We start from the raw sequence: 24553 nt of genomic DNA, 5'->3' as shown, positions 1-24553 counted from the left end.
ATAAAGTAGCGTTCTACTTTATAAATTTGAGCTTTGTCTGTGTGAGTCTGTAGCAAGCTATATACTTGCATGCTCTTGTGCTCGCTGATGCACAGATTTCCAGTTGCCCCCCCCCCGTCACCGATGACCTCCCCCGCTCTGCTTGCAGCACCATGTGATAACACATTCCTCCCAGCTGCAGTCATCTCAGAGATTCCCTGCAGGTGATGTCATAGTGGACAACCCTGAGCACCTGTGATAGGATGCCAGTCAGTCCACAGAGGAGTGAGAGAACTTTGCTACGCCACTTAGATCTTTGTTTGCGTTTCTTTCACCATGGTGGAACCTCTCCCGCTCCTTTTCTATGAGGTCTTTCAGTCAGTCGTTCTTCTTACGAGGAAATGGATACTGTATATTTTCTCTGAATTAAAATATATTGATATCACCATATCTGTTAATTAAACTGAAACAAAAAAAATAATGTTCCAGATGAAAAAAGTATTCCAATTAGAGTAGTTATTTTCAAATGTAACTTCCTTTCTGTTTGAAGATTTGTTATAGTGATTGTTATAGTAACTGTAATTGGTATGACATTAGTTCAGTCTCTGCTGTGGGCTTAGCTTGGCCACAGACATGTTGTGTAGGAGGTTTTGGACATTCTTTGCCGTCACTGATAGGCCTCTGTCAACAGAGTGACTATGAATAGCCCTGACCACCAGGAAACATGCTGGTCACCTGCTAAAGGACTTATTCATAATGCCACGATAATCAGTGACGTGACACCTGGCTCATATTCTTAACACTATCATCACCACTGAGAATGGGGGGGAATAAAGGGAGTATCTTGTTGCAGAACTATATGTCATATCATAATTGGGCCTATGGGCTCTGGTCAGAAGTAGTGTACTATAAAGAGGAAAAACGTGCCATTAGGAGTGCAAACTTGGTCTCATCAAGATTATCTGGATACCTTGAAGTATGCCTGTATACTCTTTCCTGAAATGCTGGGGTAGCTAATGGTAAATATTTTTCGGTGGGTCATGCAACCTTTGACTCCTGTATTGCTGTTAATCTGGAGCATTTTCTACTTGACAAGCTGCCAGGCAGATTGTGTGAGGGCCACCCTGGACCATGGGACACATGTTTTATGACCAGTGACGACATCCGTGTGGTATTTGCATGATTCCACTTTAACAAGACCACAAGTGTTGCTCCCAGCCAGGAGTTATGGTCTGTGTCTGGAATGACACCCTAATTCCCTAAATAGTGCACTACTTTTCATCAGGGCCCATAGGGGTGGGTGAGAGCGCTGTTATTTAAAAAATTTTAACCCTGCAAATTCATCCTGTTGTGAAAATGTACAAGTCCACTTTTACCTTACCACCTTAGGATCTGGCATCTTAATTATTACAGTTTTATTTTTTTATTTAACATTTATTTAACCAGGTAGGCCAGTTGAGAACAAGTTCTCATTTACAACTGCGACTGTAATATGGATGTAGCAGTAGCATCCTACAAAGATCGAAATTTGGATTTACTTCTCTTTGCATTCAAGGGGCAGACCATTATGAACTAGTCTGGCACTAGTGTGACATTGTTCACCAAAACAACAACTTTCCCCTTGAATTGTTGCCTAGTTTCTATGGGAACATGGTTGGTTGCAAGATGGACAAGAAACAATTGGGTCAGGCAAGACAACAGTTTGTGTGTTGGAAGTGGAAAGAAGCCTTGCTAACGTAGTATAATTCTATATACATTTACCTTTGGTCTAAAAGGCTGCTGCAAATCTACTGAATCTCACAAATACAATTCCCCTTCTCTGTTGGAGGAGAAAGGGGGAGAAAAGAGAGCAGGGGAACAGGAAAGATAGTGTGAAAAGCCTCCCCCCTGGCTTGAACCCCTCCTCTGTGGCCAAACAAGGGCAGCACCATTCTGTGGAATAAATGGGAGGAGGGATGACATCACCACCAGCTAGTGGAGCGGGGATAATTTTACACAATTCACCTTTCACTGTCCATCGATGACATGTTTGGAATTTGATGGCCATTTCCTCGTGGATTGGGGGCCTTCTCACGACACAGTGAGAGGGAGCAGATGCCTGCCTGAATACAGCTCAGCACTATCTAAAGCATGCTAGGCAAGGACCTAGTTAATCCATCCCGACCAGTACTGGGTGAGTTTGAGCTGTTGAAACTTTAAGAAACAGCGTAGTCTGGCTGTTACAGTATCATGTGCATTGTTAGACCAGCTGCTGGTGGAAAATTTGTTTGTAATGCAAAGCAACAGCGGACAATGATCCAGACTCGCTCCTGATTATGCACTGAGTTTCTAGTGTGGTTGTGTGAGAACCATATGGAAGGGACCTGTTGCAGGCAGCAGACACTCTATAGCAGTTGCACAGAGAGAGACTCCCGCAGAGATTAGTTAAACATCTACTCACATATTCCGTTAAGGTTCACTCCGTGTTAAGGACACTGGTTGTGTTTTTTTTTTTTTTTTTACAGTTCAGCTAGCATGTCTCTGATATTGTGGTACTTTGCTCAGTGTGAAGGGCAGTGTTGCCCCTGTTGGGGAGAATCATATGAGGGTTCAGGCTTCTAATCTGCCCCCCACCCCCTCCTTTGTTTCCTCTTCTATCATGCCTTTGCCATTTATTCTGCTTGCCTACCTCCCATCCGGGATCTCACCACTGCCCATGGGGTTTTGGGCTGGGGATAAGGAACTCATTCTGAGTCTGGTCAGGCTCCTCTACTCTGGGAAATGTTACTTAACTTTGGAGATTTGTGAGACATTGTAAGAGTTATAATACTTTTTTATTTTTATTGAAATGCTTTTTTTCCAGACTATTTGTAGTTTATGAACTCAAAGGTTCAATATTTGTAAGTACTATGTAGCAGTGTACAGGAACAGGCCTACATTGTTCCTGTACAGTGTAATTACATCAGCAGGAACAATGTAGTAGATACAGTTTCACGGCCTCTTCATACAGAGGGGGATTTATTATTATAATAATAATAATAATAATAATAATAATAATAATAATAATAATAATAATAATAATAATAATAATATCATCATCAGGTGAAACATCAAATTGAAATGTAAATTCTCAATCACACTTCATCGTTCTCTGTCTGTCACTTTCTCCCCCTCCCCTCTTCTCGCTCTCTCCCAGATTAAAGAGGCTGCTAGAGCAGGAGAAGGCGTACCAGGCTCGTAAAGACAAAGATCACAGCAGGAGGCTAGAGAAGGTCCGTGAGGAGCTGGTCAAACTCAAGTCCTTTGCCCTGATGCTGGTGGATGAGCGGCAGCTCCACATTGAGCAGATCGACCAGCAGAGCCAGAAGGTCCAGGACCTCAGCAGCAAGCTCCAGGAGCGAGAACAGCGTCTGGCCGCTGTACGCGGCACTGCCAAGGAAGACGGCCAGAAGGTCCTCAGGCTAGAGGCGGAGCTGGAGTGCAAAGCTGCCAAGTTCACCCAGGAGCATGAGGAGATGACTGCCAAGCTGGCCAACCAGGAGTCCCAGAGCCGTCAGCTCCGCCTGAAGCTGTCAGGCCTGGCCCACAGGATCGAGGAGCTGGAGGAGAACAACAAGGCACTACAGAAGTCAGAGGAGGACCTCCTCGAGCTACGGGACAAGATCAGCAAGGGGGAGTGTGGGAACTCCAGCCTCATGGCGGAACTGGAGACCCTGCGCAAGAGAGTCCTGGAGATGGAGGGCAAGGATGAGGAGATCACCAAGACGGAGAGCCAAGCCAGAGAGTTAAGGAAAAGGCTGCAGGACGAGGAGACCACCGGCCGGGAGCTGAGGCTGGAGGTGGAGAAACTGCAGAAGAGAATGGTGGATCTGGAGAAACTGGAGAGGGCTTTCAACACGAGCAAATCAGAGTGTGCAACACTTCATATTAATCTAGAAAGAGAGAAAGGACTGGCAAAGGACCTGGTTGGTGAGCTGGACATGGTGAAAAACCGTGTGAAAGAACTGGAGAACTCGGAGTTGAGATTTGAGAAGGCAGAGATGGGCCTAAAGGATGACCTGATGAAGCTGAAGTCATTTACAGTGATACTAGTGGATGAGAGAAGGAACATGACTGAGAGAATAAAACAGGAGGAGCAAAAGAGCGATGATTTAAATAAAATGTTCAAAACTGAGCAGAGTAAAGTTATGGAGGTCACAGAAAAGTTGATTGAGGAGAGCAAAAAGCTCCTCAGACTGAAATCAGAAATGGAGGTAAAAGTGACATCTCTTACTAAAGAGAAAGATGAACTGAAAAGTAAACTAGCAAGTGAAGAGGAAAAGTGCAGGGATCTTAGCTCCAAGGTCGGTGTAATGAAAAAACGAATGGATGGGCTAGAGGAGGCAGAAAAGGTATTGTTAAAAATCAGAGCCAATAAGGACAGCAAGAGACCCCCAGACGAGGAAAACAAATTCAAGGAGCTAACGCAGGAAATTGAAAGGCTAAAAAACCGCCTCAAACAGCTTGAGGTGGTGGAAGGTGACCTGATGAAGACAGAGGACGAGTACGACTTACTGGAGAAGAAGTTTCGAATGGAGCAGGACAAGGCCAATGCCCTCTCTCAGCTGCTGGAGGAAATGAAGAGTCAGACTGCCAGGAACAAAGCCATAGAGAAGGGAGAGGCGGTGGGCCAGGAGGCTGAGCTGAGGATGCGCTGCAAGATGGAGGAGGCAAAGACCAGAGACCTGCAGGCAGATGTCCAGGCCCTCAAAGAGAAGATCCACGAGCTGATGAACAAGGAGGACCAGCTCTCCCAGCTGCAAGTGGACTACTCCCTACTCCAGCAGAGATTCCTGGAGGAGGAGGATAAGAAGAAGGGCTTGAGCCAGGAAGTGATCAACCTCACCAAAGAGCTGGAGGTCACCAAGCGCTACAGCCGCGCCTTGCGTCCCAGTATGAACGGAAGGAGGATAGTTGATGTCCCTGTCACTTCCACCGCAGTCCAGACAGACGTGGTGGTCAGTGAACCTGCCGAGGAGGACACACCTGCAGTGTTCATCAGGAAATCTGTCCTGGAGGAGAACCATATCATGAGCAACCTGAGGCAAAGGGGTCTGAAAAAGCCTGTAACTGTGCTGGAGCGCTACCCCCCAGCAACCACCGAGCTGGGCATGAGAAAATCATGGATCCCCTGGATGAAGAAGAAGGATGCAGTGACGATCACTCAGACCACCCCAGAGAAGACCCCAAACCCTCAGGACAACGGGGATTCTTCCCCTCGTCCACCAGAGCTGTCCATGTCACAAAAGCCAGGCCAGCCGTTGCATATTCGAGTAACCCCCGATCACGAGAACAGCACTGCCACTTTGGAGATCACTGGCCCTCGTGCTGAGGACTTCTTCTCCAGCGCCACCATCATCCCCACATTGGGCCTGCAGAGGCCTCGCATCACCATTGTTCCCAAGCCCACTACCGTGTTCTCAAAGAGCAAGCCGGGTGAGGGCGTAATGGGGGGGCCTGAGCGGTGCAAGTCTCCAGTCACCATTACCACCATCTCCAGGGCCAAGTCCCCAGATAGGAGTAAGGGCCCCTCCTACTCAGACTCGAACAGACCCCTCTCCCCCGTCTCCATCATTACAGTGAGCACCACTCCTGTGACGGAGGCCTTTGCCTCCGCATCCCCAGAGCCCCATGACATGAGCACCATGGGCCGGGCTGTGTTCAAAGTGACCCCAGAGAAGCAGGCATTGCCTATGCCCGTCAGAAAATACAACTCCAACGCCAGCATAATCACCACCACGGAGGACAACAAGATCCACATCCACCTGGGACCTCAGTTCAAGAGGCCGTCAGACGTCAGCAGTAGCAGCCCCACAGTGACGGTCAGGCCCCTTAGTGTGAGCACAGAGAGCAAGGAGGCACCCCCAGGTACGGTGCTGCGCTCCCCGCGTCACCCCAACAACATCACCACCGCTCCTGGGAAGACCACCCCCAACAAATTGACCAGCAGCATCACCATCACCCCCATCACCTTGGCACCGACCAGGCCAACTCAGTCTGTGGTGAGTAGTCAAAATCTAGTATATTTACATAAGTTCTTTCTGCCGTTCAGCTCTCCCTCTCCCTTTTATGATGATATGAACATCGGCTGTCTCACTAACAGAAAAGCTTTGTATTGTATATTTTATGTAACCATTTTCAGCTGGTATGCTGAATACATTCTATATTGTTGTTAGTAATAGTTTTTCAATTACGTGACTTTCTTTTCAGACAAACCATCTAAATGATATCCAATCTCTTATATTTCAGTTGCTTCTGAAATGTTTCAAAATGATATCAGGTGGTGTCTGCTCCCTAGATAGCACTCTTTCCAGGTATACCAAAATCAAATGTACTCCTTTTACCGATGACCAATACTAACACTGGAATGAATTGACACGCATATCCCCACCTTAAAAAGGCCCCTCTCAAAGGGTCTTGTGTTGACACCTGTTTCTACTGGCACAAACTGACATGTTCCTCCCTTTTAACTGAAAATGGACCAGTGATGACCAATTTGGATGTTTGACTTCTAAAGTGGGCTGACCCGCACATCAGCAATATGAACAGCATACTGTTAATGTATAATCTCCTCTCCCAAGTTCTGTTAACTCCATGTAAATAATTTTTGTGACGCTAGCTTTGAAATGCTCTTTCTTAATGCTGTGAAGGGTTAAAGGTGAGCTATGGTAACATTGTGGTTTTTCATACAGCTAGATTTAAAGAGGCTCTGTATGGATGGAACCTTTTTGAAGGATAAGAAATGCAGCACTTTAATTCTAATCACAATCGATATCCAATATGGCCAACTCTTGTCATCCCTCTTGAACCTGTGTAAATTGATTTCTTTAATTTACATGTAATTCTGCACCACTGTTCTAACAAGTTAACTTTTTTATATATGTTTATTTTTTACTTCCGTTTATTTAGTAAATATTTTATAAACTCTTTCTTGAACTGCATTGTTGGTTAATTAAGGGCTTGTAAGAAAGCATTTCATGGTAAGGTCCACACCTGTTAAATTCGGTGCATGTGACACAATTTTATAACAAATTCAGGATGGCAAGCTTTCACCAAATGTACACTAAGTAAATCATTTTTTTTTTGTGCTAGTTTATGATAATACTTTAAAAAAAACTTTTCTTTCTGCACTTGTGTCTTATGTTGTGTGATTCATTACAGCCCGGGGCGGATGTGCAGTCAACTCGTGCCGCAGCCACACGAATCCCTATGTCAAAAGGTATGAAAACAGGCAAGGCTGTTGTGACAGGTGTCTCTACTGTGACACGGTTAGAGTCACGAGCCGAGTGCCAGTCAATGAAAATTGAACTGAGGAGGTCGACAGTCTGCAGCTCTACCTCCACAGGGGGAGGGAAGTGCTGAGGGCCACACGTTGCCATGGAAATGTGGCCCCGCTATCTGTCTATGGACTCAGTCACCCATCATTCAATTCTGACCAGTCTGTTGCCAGCCAAAAACATATAGAATAGGATAGGTGTTGCAGGCACCTTAATCTGCTCAGATACAAACAGGAACACAGCTACAGCTATAGCTATATCAGACATGTCCCTTTCCTCATTTTTAAACATTGGGGTAAAAAGCATTGAAATTGTATTGTAATTATGAATGTTTTCCAAAAAAATATTTTTATATCCATGTTGAAATGCTTTTTGTTTTGATTGACATGTTACTAATCCCTCACCTGGGTTGTTGTCACACTGAGTTGTTGATATTTCATAATTCATGTTAATATTCTTGTTTATTTCACAATTTCTTATGGAGGTTTCCGAATACGGTCGCTCTAATGGGTTTTGCATATAAAATACATTTAGGTTGTCATCAATGTCACTAATTTGTGGCACCAAATTTAAAAATGAATAAACATTATTTGGAATAAAGTATGACACTGTTTGTTTGTTATTCATGTGGAGAAATGACAATGCAAAATCTTCTTGATGTTCACTAAACAAAGAATTTAGTGAATGCAGGCGAGTAACAATCATGGAAACTTCCATAGTGCTTTATCCATCCTGCTTTGTAGAGTCCTACATCTATAAAATTGCTTACTGCATGTTTGGCATACTAAGCAAAAGAAACAAAAGCCTAATCTGTAGTCTTGCTTGTTCCTAATACTAGTACTGTATATCCATACAAAAGGAATGAAATAGTTAATCAGAATAAAAATGTGAACTAGACTTTTCATACCTGATATTTTGGAGTAGGCTTTCATTTACTAATGTAAAGGCTTCCACATAGTTCACAGCTGCAGAGCCACAGTCTGTGGAAGTACATAAAATCCATCACATATCAAAGGTTTGATTACCTAACGAGCAAATACAATTAAAAACAAAAGTGACCTGCAATGACAGTAAAGTGACACTGTACTTCAAACCGTTTGTTGATTGCGGAATCATGCAGCGGTGCTAATGGGAGAGGCTTTTCCTTGTTGAGTCATTGAACTTTACTCAGTGACTGCATCCCAAATGGCAACCTATTATCTACACTGAGTGTACAACACATTAAGGACACCTGCTCTTTCCATGACAGACTGACCAGGTGAAAGCTATGATCCCTTATTGATGTCACTAAATGCACTTCAAATCAGTGTAGATGAAGGGGAGGAGACACTTTTGGTCATGTCAAGACACTGATCTGGGGAAGGGTACCTAAAAATGTCTGCAGCACTAAAAGTCTTCAAGACCAGTGCCCTCCATCTTTCTTAAATGGAAGAAGTTTTGAACCACCAAGACCCTCTTCCTAGAGCAGGCCGCCCAGCCAAACTGAGCAATTGGGGGGAGAAGGGCCTTGGTCAAGGGAGGTGAATGTCCTGCAGGGAGCTCGCCCCCAATGATGTATTTGGCTATCCACACCAACTTCTGTAGAGCCTTGTGGTTGAGGGCAGTGCAGTTGCCATACCAAGCGGTGACGCAGCCTGTCAAGATGCTCCCGATGGTGCAGCTGTGGAACTTCTTGAGGATCTGAGGCTCCATGCCGGAGGTTGAAGGAGGAGGGGGGAGTTGTGCCTTTTACACCATGGTGTCAGTGAGATTGGTCCATGTCAGCTCCTCTGACGTGCACAATGAGGAACTTAAAAGCTTTTGTCCCTCTCCACTGCAGCCCAGTCGACGCAGATAGTTCTGCTGGCTTAAGATATGTTCTGATGTTGGACTATAGCTCCCTCACCTGGACAACAGACAGCTTTATCTGAAATTGGAGAGTCAAAAATAACTGAGCAGTCTTTCTGATCACTAGATGTAATGTCGTTTCTATGGTAAATGATTCATGAAGTCTACATTTACCTTGACTATGGACTTACAGTAAGGTCCACTACATTTGGCTAGCGACCATTGAGGCCTACAGTTTTTCCTCCAAATGGCTCCTGTTCCAAAAACTAATTAAACAAGGATGTGAAAAGGAAGCGCTGAGGGAAAGCAGGTCACAGGTCTGGATCTCATAGCCATGCACCACTTGATTAAACACCCTCTAGACTAGAGCAATTAAGAAATACTTATTTTTAACAAGCAGCCTTCCACTCTCTAAACCGATAATACAAACCACAGCCTACCACTCCCATGGGAACACATCTTACTATCCTAATGAGCGGATGAACAAAGGTTTACATAAGTGAAATGAGGCAGGAAGCAAAATAACTTGCTTATGTCATGGTGCATGGGAGGGCATTCCTGAATATTCTGTAGAGCCAACTACAGATGGAGGGTGATGGGTACCAGACCCAGCTCCACCTTCTCTGTGGTGGTGTCCCAAATGGCACCCTATTCCCTATATAGTGCACTACTTTTGACCAGGGCACATAAGGCTCTGGTCAAAAGAAGTGCCCCACATAGGGAATAGGGTGCCATTTGGGACACCAAAACACAGAGAAGAGAAGGTGGTGTTGGGTTCATGTAGGGTCTCCCTCCGAAGAGAAGCATCTGGAAACCAGGCCAGGGACAGTAAACATGAGATAGCTGAAACACAGATTCACAAGTGAATTCCACTTTCACTCAACTGCATCCTGATCCTGCAAATGGTCGGCTGCCTTCACTCCCCTGGGGTTGTTTGAGTGACAGATTTTGGTGGATCAAAGTGTGGATGAATCTAATTTTGCACATACAAAAATCAGTCATGTTTATAAAATGTGTTATAAAAAAACAAAGCTAAACAATGCTCTAAATAATTATATTGGTTGATCGACAAACTCATTATTGTCGTTGCATCCCAAATGGCACCCTATTCCCTATATAGTGCACTACTTTTGACCGAAAACCTATGGGCCTTGGTCAAAAGTTGTACACCACTGTATATAGGGAATAGGTTGCAATTTGGGACGTAACTCTTACCTCTATTTGAATAATGACCCTCATGTCTTCATTGGTTGGTCTGAGTGAGGATGCAATGGCACAGTATCACTCATGGTCCTTTTATTGATTTCTTGTCCCCACAGGAAATATTGTGCACCATGTGATAGTTGAGCCCAGATGATGAGACTGTAATGTGGAACTCCTTCCTTCACCTATGACAAGTGCCCTGCATCCCTACTCTACTCTTACAGTGTGCCACCGCAACCATAGGGCCAAGCCAACAGACGACGACCATCGGAAAACAGTCAGAACTCCGCATGCAGACTGTCATGGAGATTATTTCTAACCTCAGGGCACCTAACAAGGCTCTCTTCTCAATTCTGTGGGCTTTCGAATAGTAATAGGCTGTTACGTGCGGCTTGAGCGTTCTTCAATGGAAGTCTTGAAGACTCAAGCCGCACGTGACGCCCTTGACCCGAGCTAACGCTGCAGAGGTTTGTGTGAGAGGACAGATGCATACCGTACCAGTCAAAAGTTTGGAAACACCTACTCGTTCAAGGGTTTTTCTTTATTTTATTTTACAATTTTCTACATTGTAGAATAATAGTGAAGACATCAAAAGTGTTACACAACTGTTACACTCTCCCTGCCTCCTCTGTGTTTGTGCTTTTACTTGCAGATTGGGGACAGGTGGAGCTGATTGGTCATTAAGGTGACACGTTTCAACTGGGTTTGGGTTCAACTAGGAGATAAGTTCCTGGTGCCCAGTCCTGGCTCTCTCTCTCCACAAGCACCATTTTGTTTTGATCTGCTTGATTATGTTTTTTGATTAGGTGCACCCTTTAACACTTACACACATTTTACCTTCATCCATGCATCTTCATTACACCCCTCACATGCCTACTCTCATACTTCACAGGTTAGTTTGGTGGAGAGAAGACCATGAAGTCTCTTTGTCCTGTATTGTCTAGAGACACTTTGTTCTGTTCCTTGTTGGGTTATCGGATTATGGAGGTGAGTTGTCTTTGCAATGTATGACGGTGAGAAGTTGAGGCAGACATAACTCATTGCCCAGAGATATGGTCTTTCCCCCTGTTAGATATAGCGGTGTGTTCACACTGGGGGCAAGTTGTGTCGTTTGTTCTTTTTGTGTGGTCACAGAGGTTAAAGCAGTTGTCTCTGGAGTACATCTGTGGTTGGTTACTAGCAAGCTGGTTCCTCCTTCGTGCCAGCGGGCTCTAGTGCATCAATACCTATGTACTAATCTGTTCATTTGGTAGTAGCATTATGGCTTCTATTGCGGATTTTGTCCCGTGTTCCTTCTGAGGAGTTGCTTATGCAGTTTACGAAGGAACAGCTTTTGAAGTTGAGTGAGTATTATGAGCTCAGTGACAAATGTCTCAAGGATCCAGTAAGGTCTATTCTGTCAGCTAATTTGCTTTCAGCTGGTATTTTCAAGGCAGAATTGAGTGAACCAGCTGTCTTGGCTGTACCAATTGCGTCTAGTGCTGGTTTGACATTTGAGCAGAAAAACAAGTTCCCTTTATTGCAGCTAAATCATGACAAAGATCTGGAATGGTTTAAACAGCAAAAATAACTTGATTTGAAAGGTTGAAGCAGGATACAGAGCAAGCTAAACTGCGGTTGCAACATCAACGGTTAGAACTTGTCAGAGGAGGCAAGCTTTCAGGTGAATTTTCTTTTGAGGATGACGCTACAGTGTTTTGACCAGTAGGGCTCACTCATCTCTTAGCGCTACAGATAGCGATGATTACTTAAAGGTTAAGTATGCAGGACAGCAGTTTTATGAGTTGGTCCCTGAAGTGTATTGACAGCGTTTCAGAACGTTGAAGAAAGGTGAAAAAACAGTCCCATGTTGAGTTTTCACAGGATTTGTTAACTCAATTCAATCTTTGGTCTACTAGTTTTGAAGCTTTGTACAAGCTGGTTGTCCTCAAACAATTTAGTCTGTCCCTTATCGTCTTGCTACCTATATAAATGAACATAAAGTACGGACTGAAGCTGCTGTTTTGGCAAATGCGTACGTACTGACCCCCAAAGGCTGTTCCCCAGAGGAACAGTTCAAGTGGATTTCGTACAGCAAATTCCTTTGGTTCTGGTAATGACGCATTTCCATTTAGATCGGAACGTGTTGCATGTGGACAGAATGATGTTAGTAATAACTGTAATTATTATGGTAAAGGCCACTGGAAGAGCTAATATCCTGTCCTTGGTAAAAAAAAAAAAAGGTCAGCAGATTGGCCAGCACAAATGTAAAACCTGTTGCGTTAGCTGAGCCTGTTCGTGCTAATCCTGTTGCTCAATAATTGTCCAAGTCTTTAAGTATTTATTATACGCCATTTGTCAGAGGGTTATGTTTCACTATTGGGAAGTGACGTGCCAGTAGAGATTCTGCGAGACACGGGTGCCTCTGAATCGTTTGTTTTGGAGTCTGTTCTGCCTTATTCTCTGGAGATGGATACAGGAACCAGTGTCCTGATTCAAGGGATAGCTTTGAATACTATTGTCTGTACCCTTGCATAAAGTCAAACTTATATCTGACCTAATGCAAGGTGATGTTTCCCTTGGGGTGGGTCCCTTTCTGCCCGTTGACTTGTGTTCATGTGATTTGGGTAACAACTTAGCCGGTTGTAGTGTCTGGTGTGACGCATCTCCTCTGGTGGTTTCTCATAACCCGCTTAACCTACAGAGATTCCCGGAGGTATTCTCTGCATGCGCTGTGACTCGTGCTATGAGCTGTGCTGACACTAGGGTCAAAACGGAACTTACACAACACATAGCTGAACAGTTTGATAATCGTTTAAGTAGTGCTGCCTAGGGGTACTACATTCAAGATCAGTTGTTGGTGAGGAAATGGACACCTCACAGCAAAAGTTATAGATTGTGGTTCCTTCTAAGCTTCGAGATCAAATTTTGAGAACTTCTCATGAAGTTTCTGGTCACTTAGAGGTTAGTAAAACTTATGATTGAGTTTTGGGTCATTTTTATTGGCCTTGTAATCGGAAATGTCTTTCTTTAAACATCTAAATATGCCATGTTTTTCAGCTGACTGGGAAGCCTAATCAGATTTTAAGGCCAGTCCCGCAACATACAACCTATTCCTGTTACAGGCCAGCCATTTGAGCATTTGATTATTGATGGTGTTGGACCCTTACCCTGTTCTAAAGCTGGTAGCACCTACATGTGAACTGATTTGTCAGGCTACAAGATATCCTGCAGCCTATCCACTATGTCTGTTGTGAAGGCTTTGTCACAGTTCACCTCAATTTTTTTGGAATAGTTAAGGTGATTCAGAGCGATCATGGTTCCAACTTGACTTCGCACATATTTGCACAAGTCTTGCAACAAATGCATATAAAACATAATCAGGCCAGTGCTTTTCATGCGCAGAGTCAAGGGGCCCTTGAGCGTTTATCAGACTTTGAAGTCGCTGTCACGTGAGTACTGCACTGAATTAGAACGTGACTGGGATGAGGGGTTACCCTGGTTGCTGCTCACTGTTAGAAGTATCACGAGGGCACAGGGTTCAGTCCTAATGACCCTGTTTTTGGTCATACTGTGCGTGGTCCCCTTGCTGTAATAAAGGAGGATTGGATGGTGGTTGAGCGTCCCCCAAATTTGTCATGTTAATGGTTTCTGACACAGGTTGTACATGGCTTGTGAAATAGCTAAAGAAAAACTGGCATCCTTTCAGGTGAAGGGGGAAAAAAGGTTGTTTGACTGGTGAGTTGCGCTGCGACTATTTATTTAGTCTAGGGGACCAGGTTCTGGCCCTGCTGCCCGTTATCGGTTTTCCTTTTCAGGCCAAATTCAGAGGCCCATACACAGTTCAGATCGAACAATTGCCGAACCACAATCTGATTGCTACCCCTGAGCGCAGAAAGGCGAATCTGCTCTGCCATGTCAATTTGCTTAAGCACTATTATACTGGTTTGTCTTCAGAATTGACTAAATCATAACTGTGCTAAAACTGACGTGGTTAGTTCTGTTCTTTTGGTGGAATTGTTGGGTCACCTGCCTTATTGTCAAGCAGCGTTAACTGATTTGATCACTGATTTTCAGTCTGTTTGCTGACACCTCGTACACATTTGGCAGTGCACGATATTGATGTTGGGGATGCTGTCCCTATTAAACAACGTTTGTGTCATGTCTCATTGGAAAAGCTATGTTACTTAAATACATGCTAGTTAATAATATCGCTGTACCATCATTCTTCAGTTGGGCCTCCCTGTGTCTCTTGGTGAGCAAGCCAGATGGTTCTCTTAGATTTTGCACTGACTACTGGAAGGTTAGTGTGACACAACCTGACTGTTACCCACTCCCACGGATTGTTGTCATGGGCATCCGGTGGGCCTCTATGGTTTGTATAGTATTTGTCTGAACCTTTTAGTTATGGTTTTTGATCTGTTGTATATGTGTGGTTTTCTTTTTGGGTTGTTGTTAGTGCTCTCGCTCTCCCTGCCTACTGTGTTTGTGCTTTTATTTGCTGATTGGGTCATTAAGGTGACAAGTTTCAACTGGGTTTGGGATCAACTAGGAGATAAGTTCCTGGTGCCCAGTCCTGGCTCTCTCTCTCTCCACAAGCACCATTTTGTTTTGATCTGCTTGATTATGTTTTTTGATTAGGTGCACCCTTTAACACTTACACACATTTTACCTTCATCCATGCATCTTCATTACACCCCTCACATGCCTACTCTCATACTTCACAGGTTAGTTTTCCTTTGTAGTTTTATACTTAATTATTTAATAAATATTTTTGTTACTCCTTAACTGCCAATGTATGGACTCCCTTTGTCGCCAGGTTGTGACAACTCAATTTTAGATTCTTCAAAGTAGCCACCCTTTGCCTTGATGACAGGTTGCACGCACTCTTCCAACATATGCTGAGCACTTGTTCGCTGCTTTTCCTTCACTCTGCGGTCCAACTCATCCCAAACCATCTCAATTGGGTTGAGGTCGGGTGATTTGTGGAGGCCAGGTTATCTGATGCAGCACTCCATTGCTCTCCTTGGTCAAATAGCCCTTACACAGCCTGGAGGTGTGTTGGGTCATTGTCCTGTTGAAAAACAAATGATAGTGGGACTAGGTGCAAACCAGATGGGATGGCGATTCGCTGTAGTAGTCATGCTGGTTAAGTGTGATTTATGTAGAATGCAAGGCAGTGTCCCCACCAAAGCACCATCACACCGCCTCCACCATGCTTCCGAGTAGGAACCACACATGCGGAGATCATCCGGTCACCTACTCTGTGTCTCACATAGACATGGCAGTTCAAACCAAAAATCTCAAATTTGGACTCATCAGACCAAAGGACAGATTTCCACCGGTTTAATGTCCATTGCTTGTGTTTCTTGGCCCAACCAAGTCTCTTCTTATTGGTGTCCTCTCATGGTGGTTTATTTACAGCAATTTGACCATGAAGGCCTGAATCAGTCTCTGAACAGTTGATGTTGGCGTGTCTGTTACTTGAACTCTGAAGCATTTATCTGGCCTGCAATTTCTGAGGCTGGTAACTCTAATGAACTTTTCCTCTGCAGCAGAGAACTCTGGGAGGGAAGCAGCTTCATCGTAGCGCTTGATAGTTTTTGAGAAGTTCTTAATGTTCTGTATTGACTGACCTTCATGTCTTAAAATAATGATGGACTGTCATTTCTCTAGGACTATATTCTGTATACCACCCGAACCTTGTCACAACACAACTGATTGGCTCAAATGCATTAAGGATAGAAATTCCACATGTTAACTAAAGGCACACCTGTTAATTGAAATGCCTTCCAGGTGACCTCATGAAGCTGGTTGAGAGTGAAACTTTGTTTACTACATGATTCCATATGTGTTAATAGTTTATGACTTCGCTATTATTATACAATGTAGAAATGAGTAAAAAATAAAGTTAAAACCCTGGAATGAAATGAGTAGGTGTCCAAACATTGGACTGGTACTGTACATATTGGGACCATCTTAACGACTGCATTCAGACTACTCCAAAAGTTGCATTGCATGCGTGCCACAAACTTTCTCATCATAAAACCAGAACAGTGAATCATTCTAATAAATTTGTTTTTAATAAGATTTTATGAAAAACAAGCACTGTAACAAATGTTTTAAGAAATACATTTAAATGGAATGATATAAAAAAAATGAAGCATTGCTGTTGAACTGGACTAGGTTATAGTAGGCCTAGAGTAAGTGTAGCTTACAGAGGGCTTGGGTTTTAAGAATGTGAAATGGGGAAAATAAACAATTGTTACAGGAGAATAAATTCTAAATACGAGGTTCACCGGTATTCACAGAAGCTCTCATTTCATGATGGGCATGTAACCTACGTCATGGAAGGGGTTTTACGCACGTCCAAAGCATAGCTAAAATAATTTAGGCCTGCTTATAATAGATAAAGGGTGCGTCAGCTCACTGTTTTGCTCCTCACAAACTTGATATTTGAATAAAGCTTTGGTGATTAAGATTCATTTCCAAGCGGCCTCGAGCCAAACACTTTATCGATGGTGTTGACAGGACAAAAAGGACTTAATCAAATAAAACAAATGGTGGGAAAGGCTTTATGTTTATAAATACGAAGTATACAAGCCCCAAATCACATGTTCCTTGCGTGTCACAGCTGGATAAGTTGCGACTCTGCTGTCAAAATGTATGCCATAACCAACTGTTACTGTTTGACAGGTACATTGTCAAACCTGGCATTAGGACTGGAAAATAAGGAAGTCCTGAGCGGACAAAAATATATATTCCCTCGTTAATGTCTATCACTAAATAACAAAAGTAATTTTGTCGCTCACAAAATAGCTTGTTACATAAAACAGGCATCGAGGCATTCAGTTACTTTTCGATTGAATGTTAAAATGGGCTAAACGAGTGCCCTAAGCGACTGTGTTTTGATCGTTGGTGCCAGGCGCGCTGGATCCAGTATCTCAAATGGCCGCCCTCCTGGGCTTTTCCACTCACGACAGTGTCTAGGGTTTACCGAGAATGGTGCGACAAACACAAAACATCAGCACCAACCTCGGGGTGAGAACAGCTTGTTGATGAGAGGGAGGTCGAAGAAGGGCAAGTATCGTGTAAGCTAACAGATGGGCCACAAACAGACACTGACGCAGTACAACAGTATTGTGATCCTGGTCATGGATGGGGTATTGCAGCATTAGACCACACCGGTTTCAACTCCTATTAGCTAAAAACAAGAAGCGGCTCCAGTGGGCACACGATCACCAACTCTGGATAATTGAAGAGTGGAAAAACTTTAACTGGACCATGACAGCGAGTTCCGTTTACTTGAGTCCCCAGACCTCATCCCAATAGAGCATCTTTGGGACGAGATGGAATGGGCGGTTCGCAGCATGAATGTACCGCCGTCCAATCTGCAGCAATTGCGTGATGCCATCACATAAGCATGGACCAACATCCCTGTGGAACCTTTCAGGCTGTTCTGGAGGAAAATTGGGGTCTGACCCGATACTAGACGGGTGTACCTAATAAACTGGCCAGTGAGTGCATCTTTCTATTACGTGTGGGAGTACTTTGGAACAGAATTCCAAAATTAAAGTAACTTGGAGCTGATTTGCTGGTGTTTTTACAGTATTTAATGCCCCAAAATAACTTTGAGGTGCTAATATCAATCAAATTCCACTTGCAGTCCGCCATTTGGGGAACTCTACATTATGCCCTAAATGGTCATTTATGGTTATTTATCAGCTGGTTATTTGTTTGCAACAATTAACCTGACAATTCAAATGGATTGTCATTATTTGAGAGTTCATAAATATGTCTTCTACTAGACCGATAAATGGGTTTGGTCTAATTCAGGTCAGGGAAAATATTCAATATCAATTTATTGGGGAAAACATGAGAATTATAAAATAATTATCATTCATTGACTTAATCTCCTGAATTGAATCAGACATTCGCTATAGTTTGAATGATTAACGTTTCTTTGTGGCAAATATTATCATATTTTATGTAATCACTTATTTTCGCTTCGCAGTAAGAACTTCCTGACTTGGGTTGTCGGGCAAGCCATCTTAATATAAAAGTTATATATGGAGAAATAACATTTATAAAACTAGCACATATATCAGAGCGTTTTCTCAGACTTGCTTCAGCTAAACTGTTAGCTTCTTCAGCTTCAGGGAGACGACCTAAAATAGCTGACACACTGGTTGTTTTCGGTCAGAAACCATGATGGCGTCGAGCTACAACGCGCAGGAGGAAGACTGTTACATCGCCGTACCTGTGGGACCATCAATAATAAAAAGCCCGGTAACACAGAGTTTAAACAACGATTACCTGCTTGGCAACCCATTCTGACAGCGGGCACAGTTCTCCCAGCTTTCTTCGTTATCTGGTTTATCTTCATCCCCATTGGTATCGGACTCTACATCACGTCTAACATCAAGGAGTTTGAGCTAATGGGGCAGGTTCAATAGTTCCCACTATTATGGGTACCAGTCTTTAGCTAACATTCCACTCCTTGCCATTGCCAAGGTGACTCACTTCGGCAAACTCAACGTGCAGCTTGATTTACGGCGGAGTAGGTTGTTGGAAATAACATTAAAGTAATTTTCCATGACCACATGTGGAGCCTCGAAATTAGAATTATAAGTAAAAGACATTTAGCTGTAAGCAAGTCAAGTTGTATTTTGATGCTTAAGGTGGAACTGACAGCCTAAACTACTTTGCAGATATGAAACAATCATATCAGTCAAATATCAAATTCGCAGTATGCTTAAACCAACTTTATAAGCGGTTTAAAAAATGGATTGATTCAAAATGCCATTATATAGAGTAAGCCGTTGTTGGCAGAATCTATGGATGCAATTAAATGCATGATTAATATAATAGATCAATGCATTTCTTGGTAGTCCAATAAATATTGCTATCCGGTTCTAAATCACAGCTGGCCTGGTACATTGTTTGCTGCCTCCACCCATTTAGGATGCACTGTTTCAGTTTCAATTACATTTTATTTTATAAAAACACGATTTTAACTGACACTGGAAATGTCAATGCGATGATCGCAAATCAGTTATAACGTGGCTAATGGGCTAGCGCACATGTGTCAAACACAAGGCCCGCGGGGCGAATAGGACACAAGCGTAAATGAGTAATCTACTTTATGTAAATGCAGCCTGATGCGCTCACGTAGGTGAATTCAACTTCAATTGCACTGCTTTTGTGCGTGCATGCAGTGGAGTGGAAAGTGTACAGACAAATGCAGTCCTAGCCAGGCTACTAAAATGTTGCAGTGTCATCGATATTTTAAAGCTTGACAATCAACCAAAACTAAACCTGCAACAAATCACCATAAAAAGGAGCAACATGTAGGCCTTTTACAGTAATATTTGAGCAGTAACCTAGGCAGGCAGCAATGCTGCATTCAACTGCACCGGTGATCCATGCAGTGCAAACATTTTTTAAACATGTTTTAAGTTTAAATACAAAACTATTGCTATGTTTTTGTTATTTGGAATTATTAAATACTTTTTGAGTAGGGTCGCAGAATATTGGGGAGGTAGCCCAGTGGTTAGAGCGTTGGGCTAGTAACAGGAATGTTGCAAGTTCAAATCCCCGAGCTGACAAGGTACTAATCTGTCGTTCTGCCCCTGAACAGGCAGTTATAACACTCACTGTTCCTAGGCCGTAATTGAGAATAAGATTGTGTTCTTAACTGACTTACCTAGTTAAATAAAGGTGAAGTAAAATAAATAAATATTATGCACATCTGCAAGCATAGCAGCCAAGGATGGACCAATATTATTTAGTTTGTTTTAATATGCTATATACAGTATCTTATGTACATAATTGGACATTATAAAGGGCCATATAATTTCTAATAAATCAATGGCCAGTTTGGTCGCAGTTGCACGACCCAAAAACAAATAGGCTATATCTGGCCCGCGAATTCTGTTTTTTTTTTTTTCAGTATGCCTGTGCGCTGATAGGCTAGCTCAGGGGTGTCAAACTCAATCTATTTATGTAGCTAGCTATTTATTTAGCAAGCTTTTAACAGAGCTTAACTTTAGTTAGCTAGCTGCTGGGAGGATGTTATTGGAAAAGTTGGTGAGTGACAACTTTTTACCCTCGTGTTTTTTCAGTGGCTACAGCTAGAGATGCAGGTGTCATTTGGTTAGCTAGCAAGAAATGTGAATCGCTTTGCTAGCGATGCTGAACTTATCCATAGTTAACATACCTCTTAGTTGTCAATCAAATGTATTTGGCATTGATCAAATGGTCAGGCAGGCAAGTTCTCATTCAGTTGTCAAAACGTGGGTTGGAACAAGAATGCATTGGCAGGCAAGATGCAGAAGGACAAGCAGGCTATTATTCCCAATCGTTTCAGTGCAACTGACGGCGAACTAGTTAGCTTGAGCGTTTATCTAATTATCCCTTTTTAGATTTTAGCTGATCTCACTTTGGCTAGCATTAGTTGTTAATGTGTATAGGCAACTGAGGGAGACGCATACATTCATGTTTTTATAATCAATAGGACTGAAGTTCCCAAATATATGAGGACCCCCGTGGTATATACATATTTGCAGAAATAATTGAGGTGGCTTTTAGCGAATACGTTCTAAAGTTGCGCTGTTGCTACTGCCTGTTAATTAACACAGTCCAGTTCAAAGTGAATGTCAGGATGGTGTAGCAAATTGATTATTTGCATATGGGCCTACTGAAGCTCTGCTTGGCAATGGGTCACCGGTCTGCGTAGAGTCCGGCCCTGGACAAGACAGGTTTTATTTACTGAAGTGTCTTCATTTTGCGAAAGCATGGCCACTTTCTCACTCTATATTACTATATAATCTTCACTAATGCCTTACTAATAGTAATTCCCAAACATTCTATGAAACCGTGAAAATGACCATATCTAAGTGCTCTCGTTAGAAGACTTTAAAAAGGGTGTCATTCTTCCTGGGGGTGTATATGAATTGATTTTTATAAGATTTAATGTTGATAAAATGTTATCAGTTCCACTTTAAAAATCAAAGCATGACGGTTTTGTGGTTGTAATTTCAGTGTGTATTTAGGTTGAGAATTTAGATGTTTGTTAGCTACTTTCGACAGACTGGTTACCGCTGTTCTCCTCAAGCTCATTATTATAGAATGTTCATATTTGAAAATGGCAAAAAGGCAAGTCTGTTTGGCAATGAAAAGGAGTGGAATGTAAGAGACTGGTATGTAACTTTTGGGCAACCTGACAATTCAGTGACAGATCTATAACATGCATTTCTTTCTCATTGAAAGCAAGTTAAACTGTATATATGTTCTATGGGCACTATTTCTATGCTTCCCATTAAGTTTAGATACTGCGTCTTACTTTTGGTTTTGTACACCAGCTGAAAATACATTTTTGGTTATGGAAAATATTTCACAGCTGTTTGATGGACAATGATTCTCTACACTTTACTTGCTTGTTTAGTGTAGAGATTTGTTGCAGCAGTCTGCTGCAACCTGATTGACTGAATGCGATACGCAACATCCGGGACTAGCATTCCTAGGCATTAGCCTCTCTAGCATGGTGGTGGAAAATGGTGTTTTGTAAAGAAAGCCTATTTTCCCCAGTTCCCCCTCACCATTGAATATAGTTTAGGAGGACATTGAAACCATTGCAGCCTGAATGGAGAATTTTTTTAGGTATGAACCGGTCCACCAGGGATATGAGCGTATTGCCTGCTGCATACAATGCGTTTGGACTGTAAAATGAAACAACTCATTATCGCCATCTGCCGGCCTTTGGGATAACCAGCAACCTGCTCCTATGTGGAGCAAGCTAGCTACTCAACAAGCCCAAAGGGAAGGGGTCCCAAACTAGCTACAGATTGTAACACCAGATCATTTGATTTAACCAACATTTGGTATCCATTATCCTGGGAGTTACAGGTTAGGTACTGTTTGGTGTTGCAAAGCACATGTTTGACCAACCTTAAGTCGATGATACTGTCTTCGTCCTCGAGTCGTGGAAACAGTCTAATAAAATGTCTGTCCAATTGCATGGGTTCTGTTTTGAGTTTGGAAAATGCTCCATTATTAAAATAAAATACAAATTTGCTCCATGACGTAATCCAACAATGTGTACGCTGCCATCTTTAGGGTGGACCCACCTGTCTCAATTGATGAGTAGACTTCAAGTAGACAAGATTGCCGCGTGCACAGTCTGATTACTTCATGGAGCAAATCATTTTTTCTTTGTTGACATATTTGCTTGTTTGAACCTTCACCAATTTTAGCATCTGTGCCATTCACTTGTGTATATATGCTTCTACCACTGTCATTTTAAATTATCGGTATCAATAAAGAATATGAACTTGAACAAGTCCTGTCAAGGTCATGTATTTGATGCCAGGTGCACCATTAAAATAATGTTAATGACTCATCATAATGTTAATGGCTTAGCTAGCAAAGTTTGTCAAATAGCTAGCAATGCTTATACTGTGTATAAAGTCAATCTGGCGGCATCAAAATATGTTTTTCCTACTAGTTATGTCTCCTTTTGAATGTCATATAGTTCCAAGCCTCTGCGCTTTTAAAGAAATCTTCATCAGTGCTCATTGATGCATTGCGCAGAATGCTCAGTTGGACATCAGTCCAAAATAAACAATATTGTTCTGTGCCAATGTAACATTTTGACACTGTACATTCCTGAATATCTGCAGTGACTTTTGACTGATCATCAGCATTACATGTTCAGTTATTTGACATATCCCTCAAATTGTCAAGATGTCATGTTCTGTGCTATGACCTACATGCAACATTACCCGTCTGCTTGTAATGTCCACAGAACCCTAGTAAGGAGTGTGAGCCTTACGCTCGTAATGAAAACATGTCCATTGTGCAATCGCCAACAGCATTTTTAATGGTAAGACAGTTCTGTCCTTTTTAGGTCAGAATTACAAGGATTGCAATAAGAGCAGCTGTTTAATCAGGATCTTTATCCTCACACTTTGGAGCTGTGTTACATTGACCCTAATGGCACAAGAATCCAAATTCCTCTGAAGGGCATCGCTTGGTGGACAGACAAGCATGTGAAGTTCAGGAACCCAGGAGGCAACATGTGTTTTCCAAGGTAAGCAAGCTTTCAGAAGAATTGTTACTGTTGACGTTGATAAGGAGTCTCATTGTCTTTTCCTAGGAAACTCAGTCACTTCCTCCCCCGGGAACAACCAAGCCGATCAACTGGCGCAAGCCTGTCTATGAGCTGGACACAGACGCTGAAAATAATGACTTCATCAATGAGGACTTTATTGTGTGGATGCGCACAGCTGCCTTCCCCGTCTTCTGTAAGCTGTACTGTATTATCCAGAAGAACGTGACGCCGACTCTTCCCCGGGGCAACTACACCCTGGAAGTCACCTACAGTATCCTTTCACAGGCAGCTGTTCAAATGATACAGCTGTACAGGAAGTTTGGGTTTGTGGAATGATGGCTTGTGATATAGTATTCGTTTTTTTTTTTTCAAATCAGTCATTGTCATAATAGGTCAGACAGACCAGGTCGATGTCCAGCCGTGTGCAGTAGGTGGCCGTTCCTTCACTTGCTATAACAATAGATACCACCTGCTGGATGTAGATGAATGCTGGCTTTCTTTATTGTGTAACTAATATAAACTAACATATTCATAATGAGTCCACTTTTTTTTTTGTTGTATGATACGTTAAGATCCTTATTGCTACAGAGTTCTTCGGTTAGTCAGATGTTAAATGCGTCTGAAGTTGAACATTTTTTCAACCTTAATGAGTTGATCCCAGACTATCCTGTTCGTAGCTTTGAAGGGTGGAAGCGTGTGATCCTGAGCACCGTCTCAGGACGGTGCTCAGGGGGGAGGGGGGGGGCGGGGCTACATCACTGTGGGCTCCGTCTGCTTCTTTCTGGGGGTGGTCCTCATCCACCACAAATATGGCAGCCGCAACCACAGCGCTGATATCCCTAACTAAAGATGTCCTATAGGTATGTTGCATGCTGGCTAGCAGAGGAAGCGGTCATAGCCAGTGGCTAATTACAAGCTCTGGTGGTACGCTTGTGTACTGTATGTAAGAATGGCCTGCTTGTCAAAAGTACTGTGCAAGTATTGGATGAGTAGATGTCGGGGGAAAGTTACAATAAAGTGTAAGTTCTCTCGTGTTTATTTTTCATGGTCAGGAAGCTATGCAGCTATGTACTGTAGGCAGTTTTGCTGTCAAGTCGTTATAGTGGCAGTAAGTTGAAATTTAATGACGCTACATCGACGTGAGAATTCTATCTCCGAT

The 24553-nt window shown here is 42.8% G+C and overlaps 1 protein-coding gene and 1 pseudogene across 8 annotated transcripts in view; both read left to right on the top strand.

Moving 5' to 3' along the window:
- The window catches only part of LOC110522090 (filamin-A-interacting protein 1), a 46688-nt gene extending 31474 nt beyond the window's left edge, over positions 1-15214 (top strand). For 4 of the 8 annotated variants that reach the window (XM_021600185.2, XM_021600183.2, XM_021600190.2 and 1 more), the window contains 2 exons: positions 3155-5999; positions 7159-7880. In XM_021600185.2, the coding sequence (XP_021455860.2) occupies positions 3155-5999; positions 7159-7359 (3046 nt within the window). In that variant the 3' untranslated portion in view covers positions 7360-7880. Of the gene's footprint in view, positions 1-1961; positions 2153-3154; positions 6000-6246; positions 6312-7158; positions 7881-10420; positions 13972-15010 lie in introns of those variants that run through there. The other 4 variants (XR_002473255.2, XM_021600186.2, XM_021600188.2 and 1 more) reach the window with 4 other exon arrangements.
- A 3280-nt stretch (positions 15215-18494) lies between these two features.
- On the top strand, positions 18495-24390 carry LOC118964412 (annotated as a pseudogene).
- Positions 24391-24553: the final 163 nt, after the last annotated feature.

The sequence above is a fragment of the Oncorhynchus mykiss genome, chromosome 4 (assembly GCF_013265735.2).
Source record: "Oncorhynchus mykiss isolate Arlee chromosome 4, USDA_OmykA_1.1, whole genome shotgun sequence".
NCBI classification, from domain to species: Eukaryota; Metazoa; Chordata; class Actinopteri; order Salmoniformes; family Salmonidae; genus Oncorhynchus; species Oncorhynchus mykiss.
This window is presented reverse-complemented; position numbering and strand designations above follow the sequence as displayed.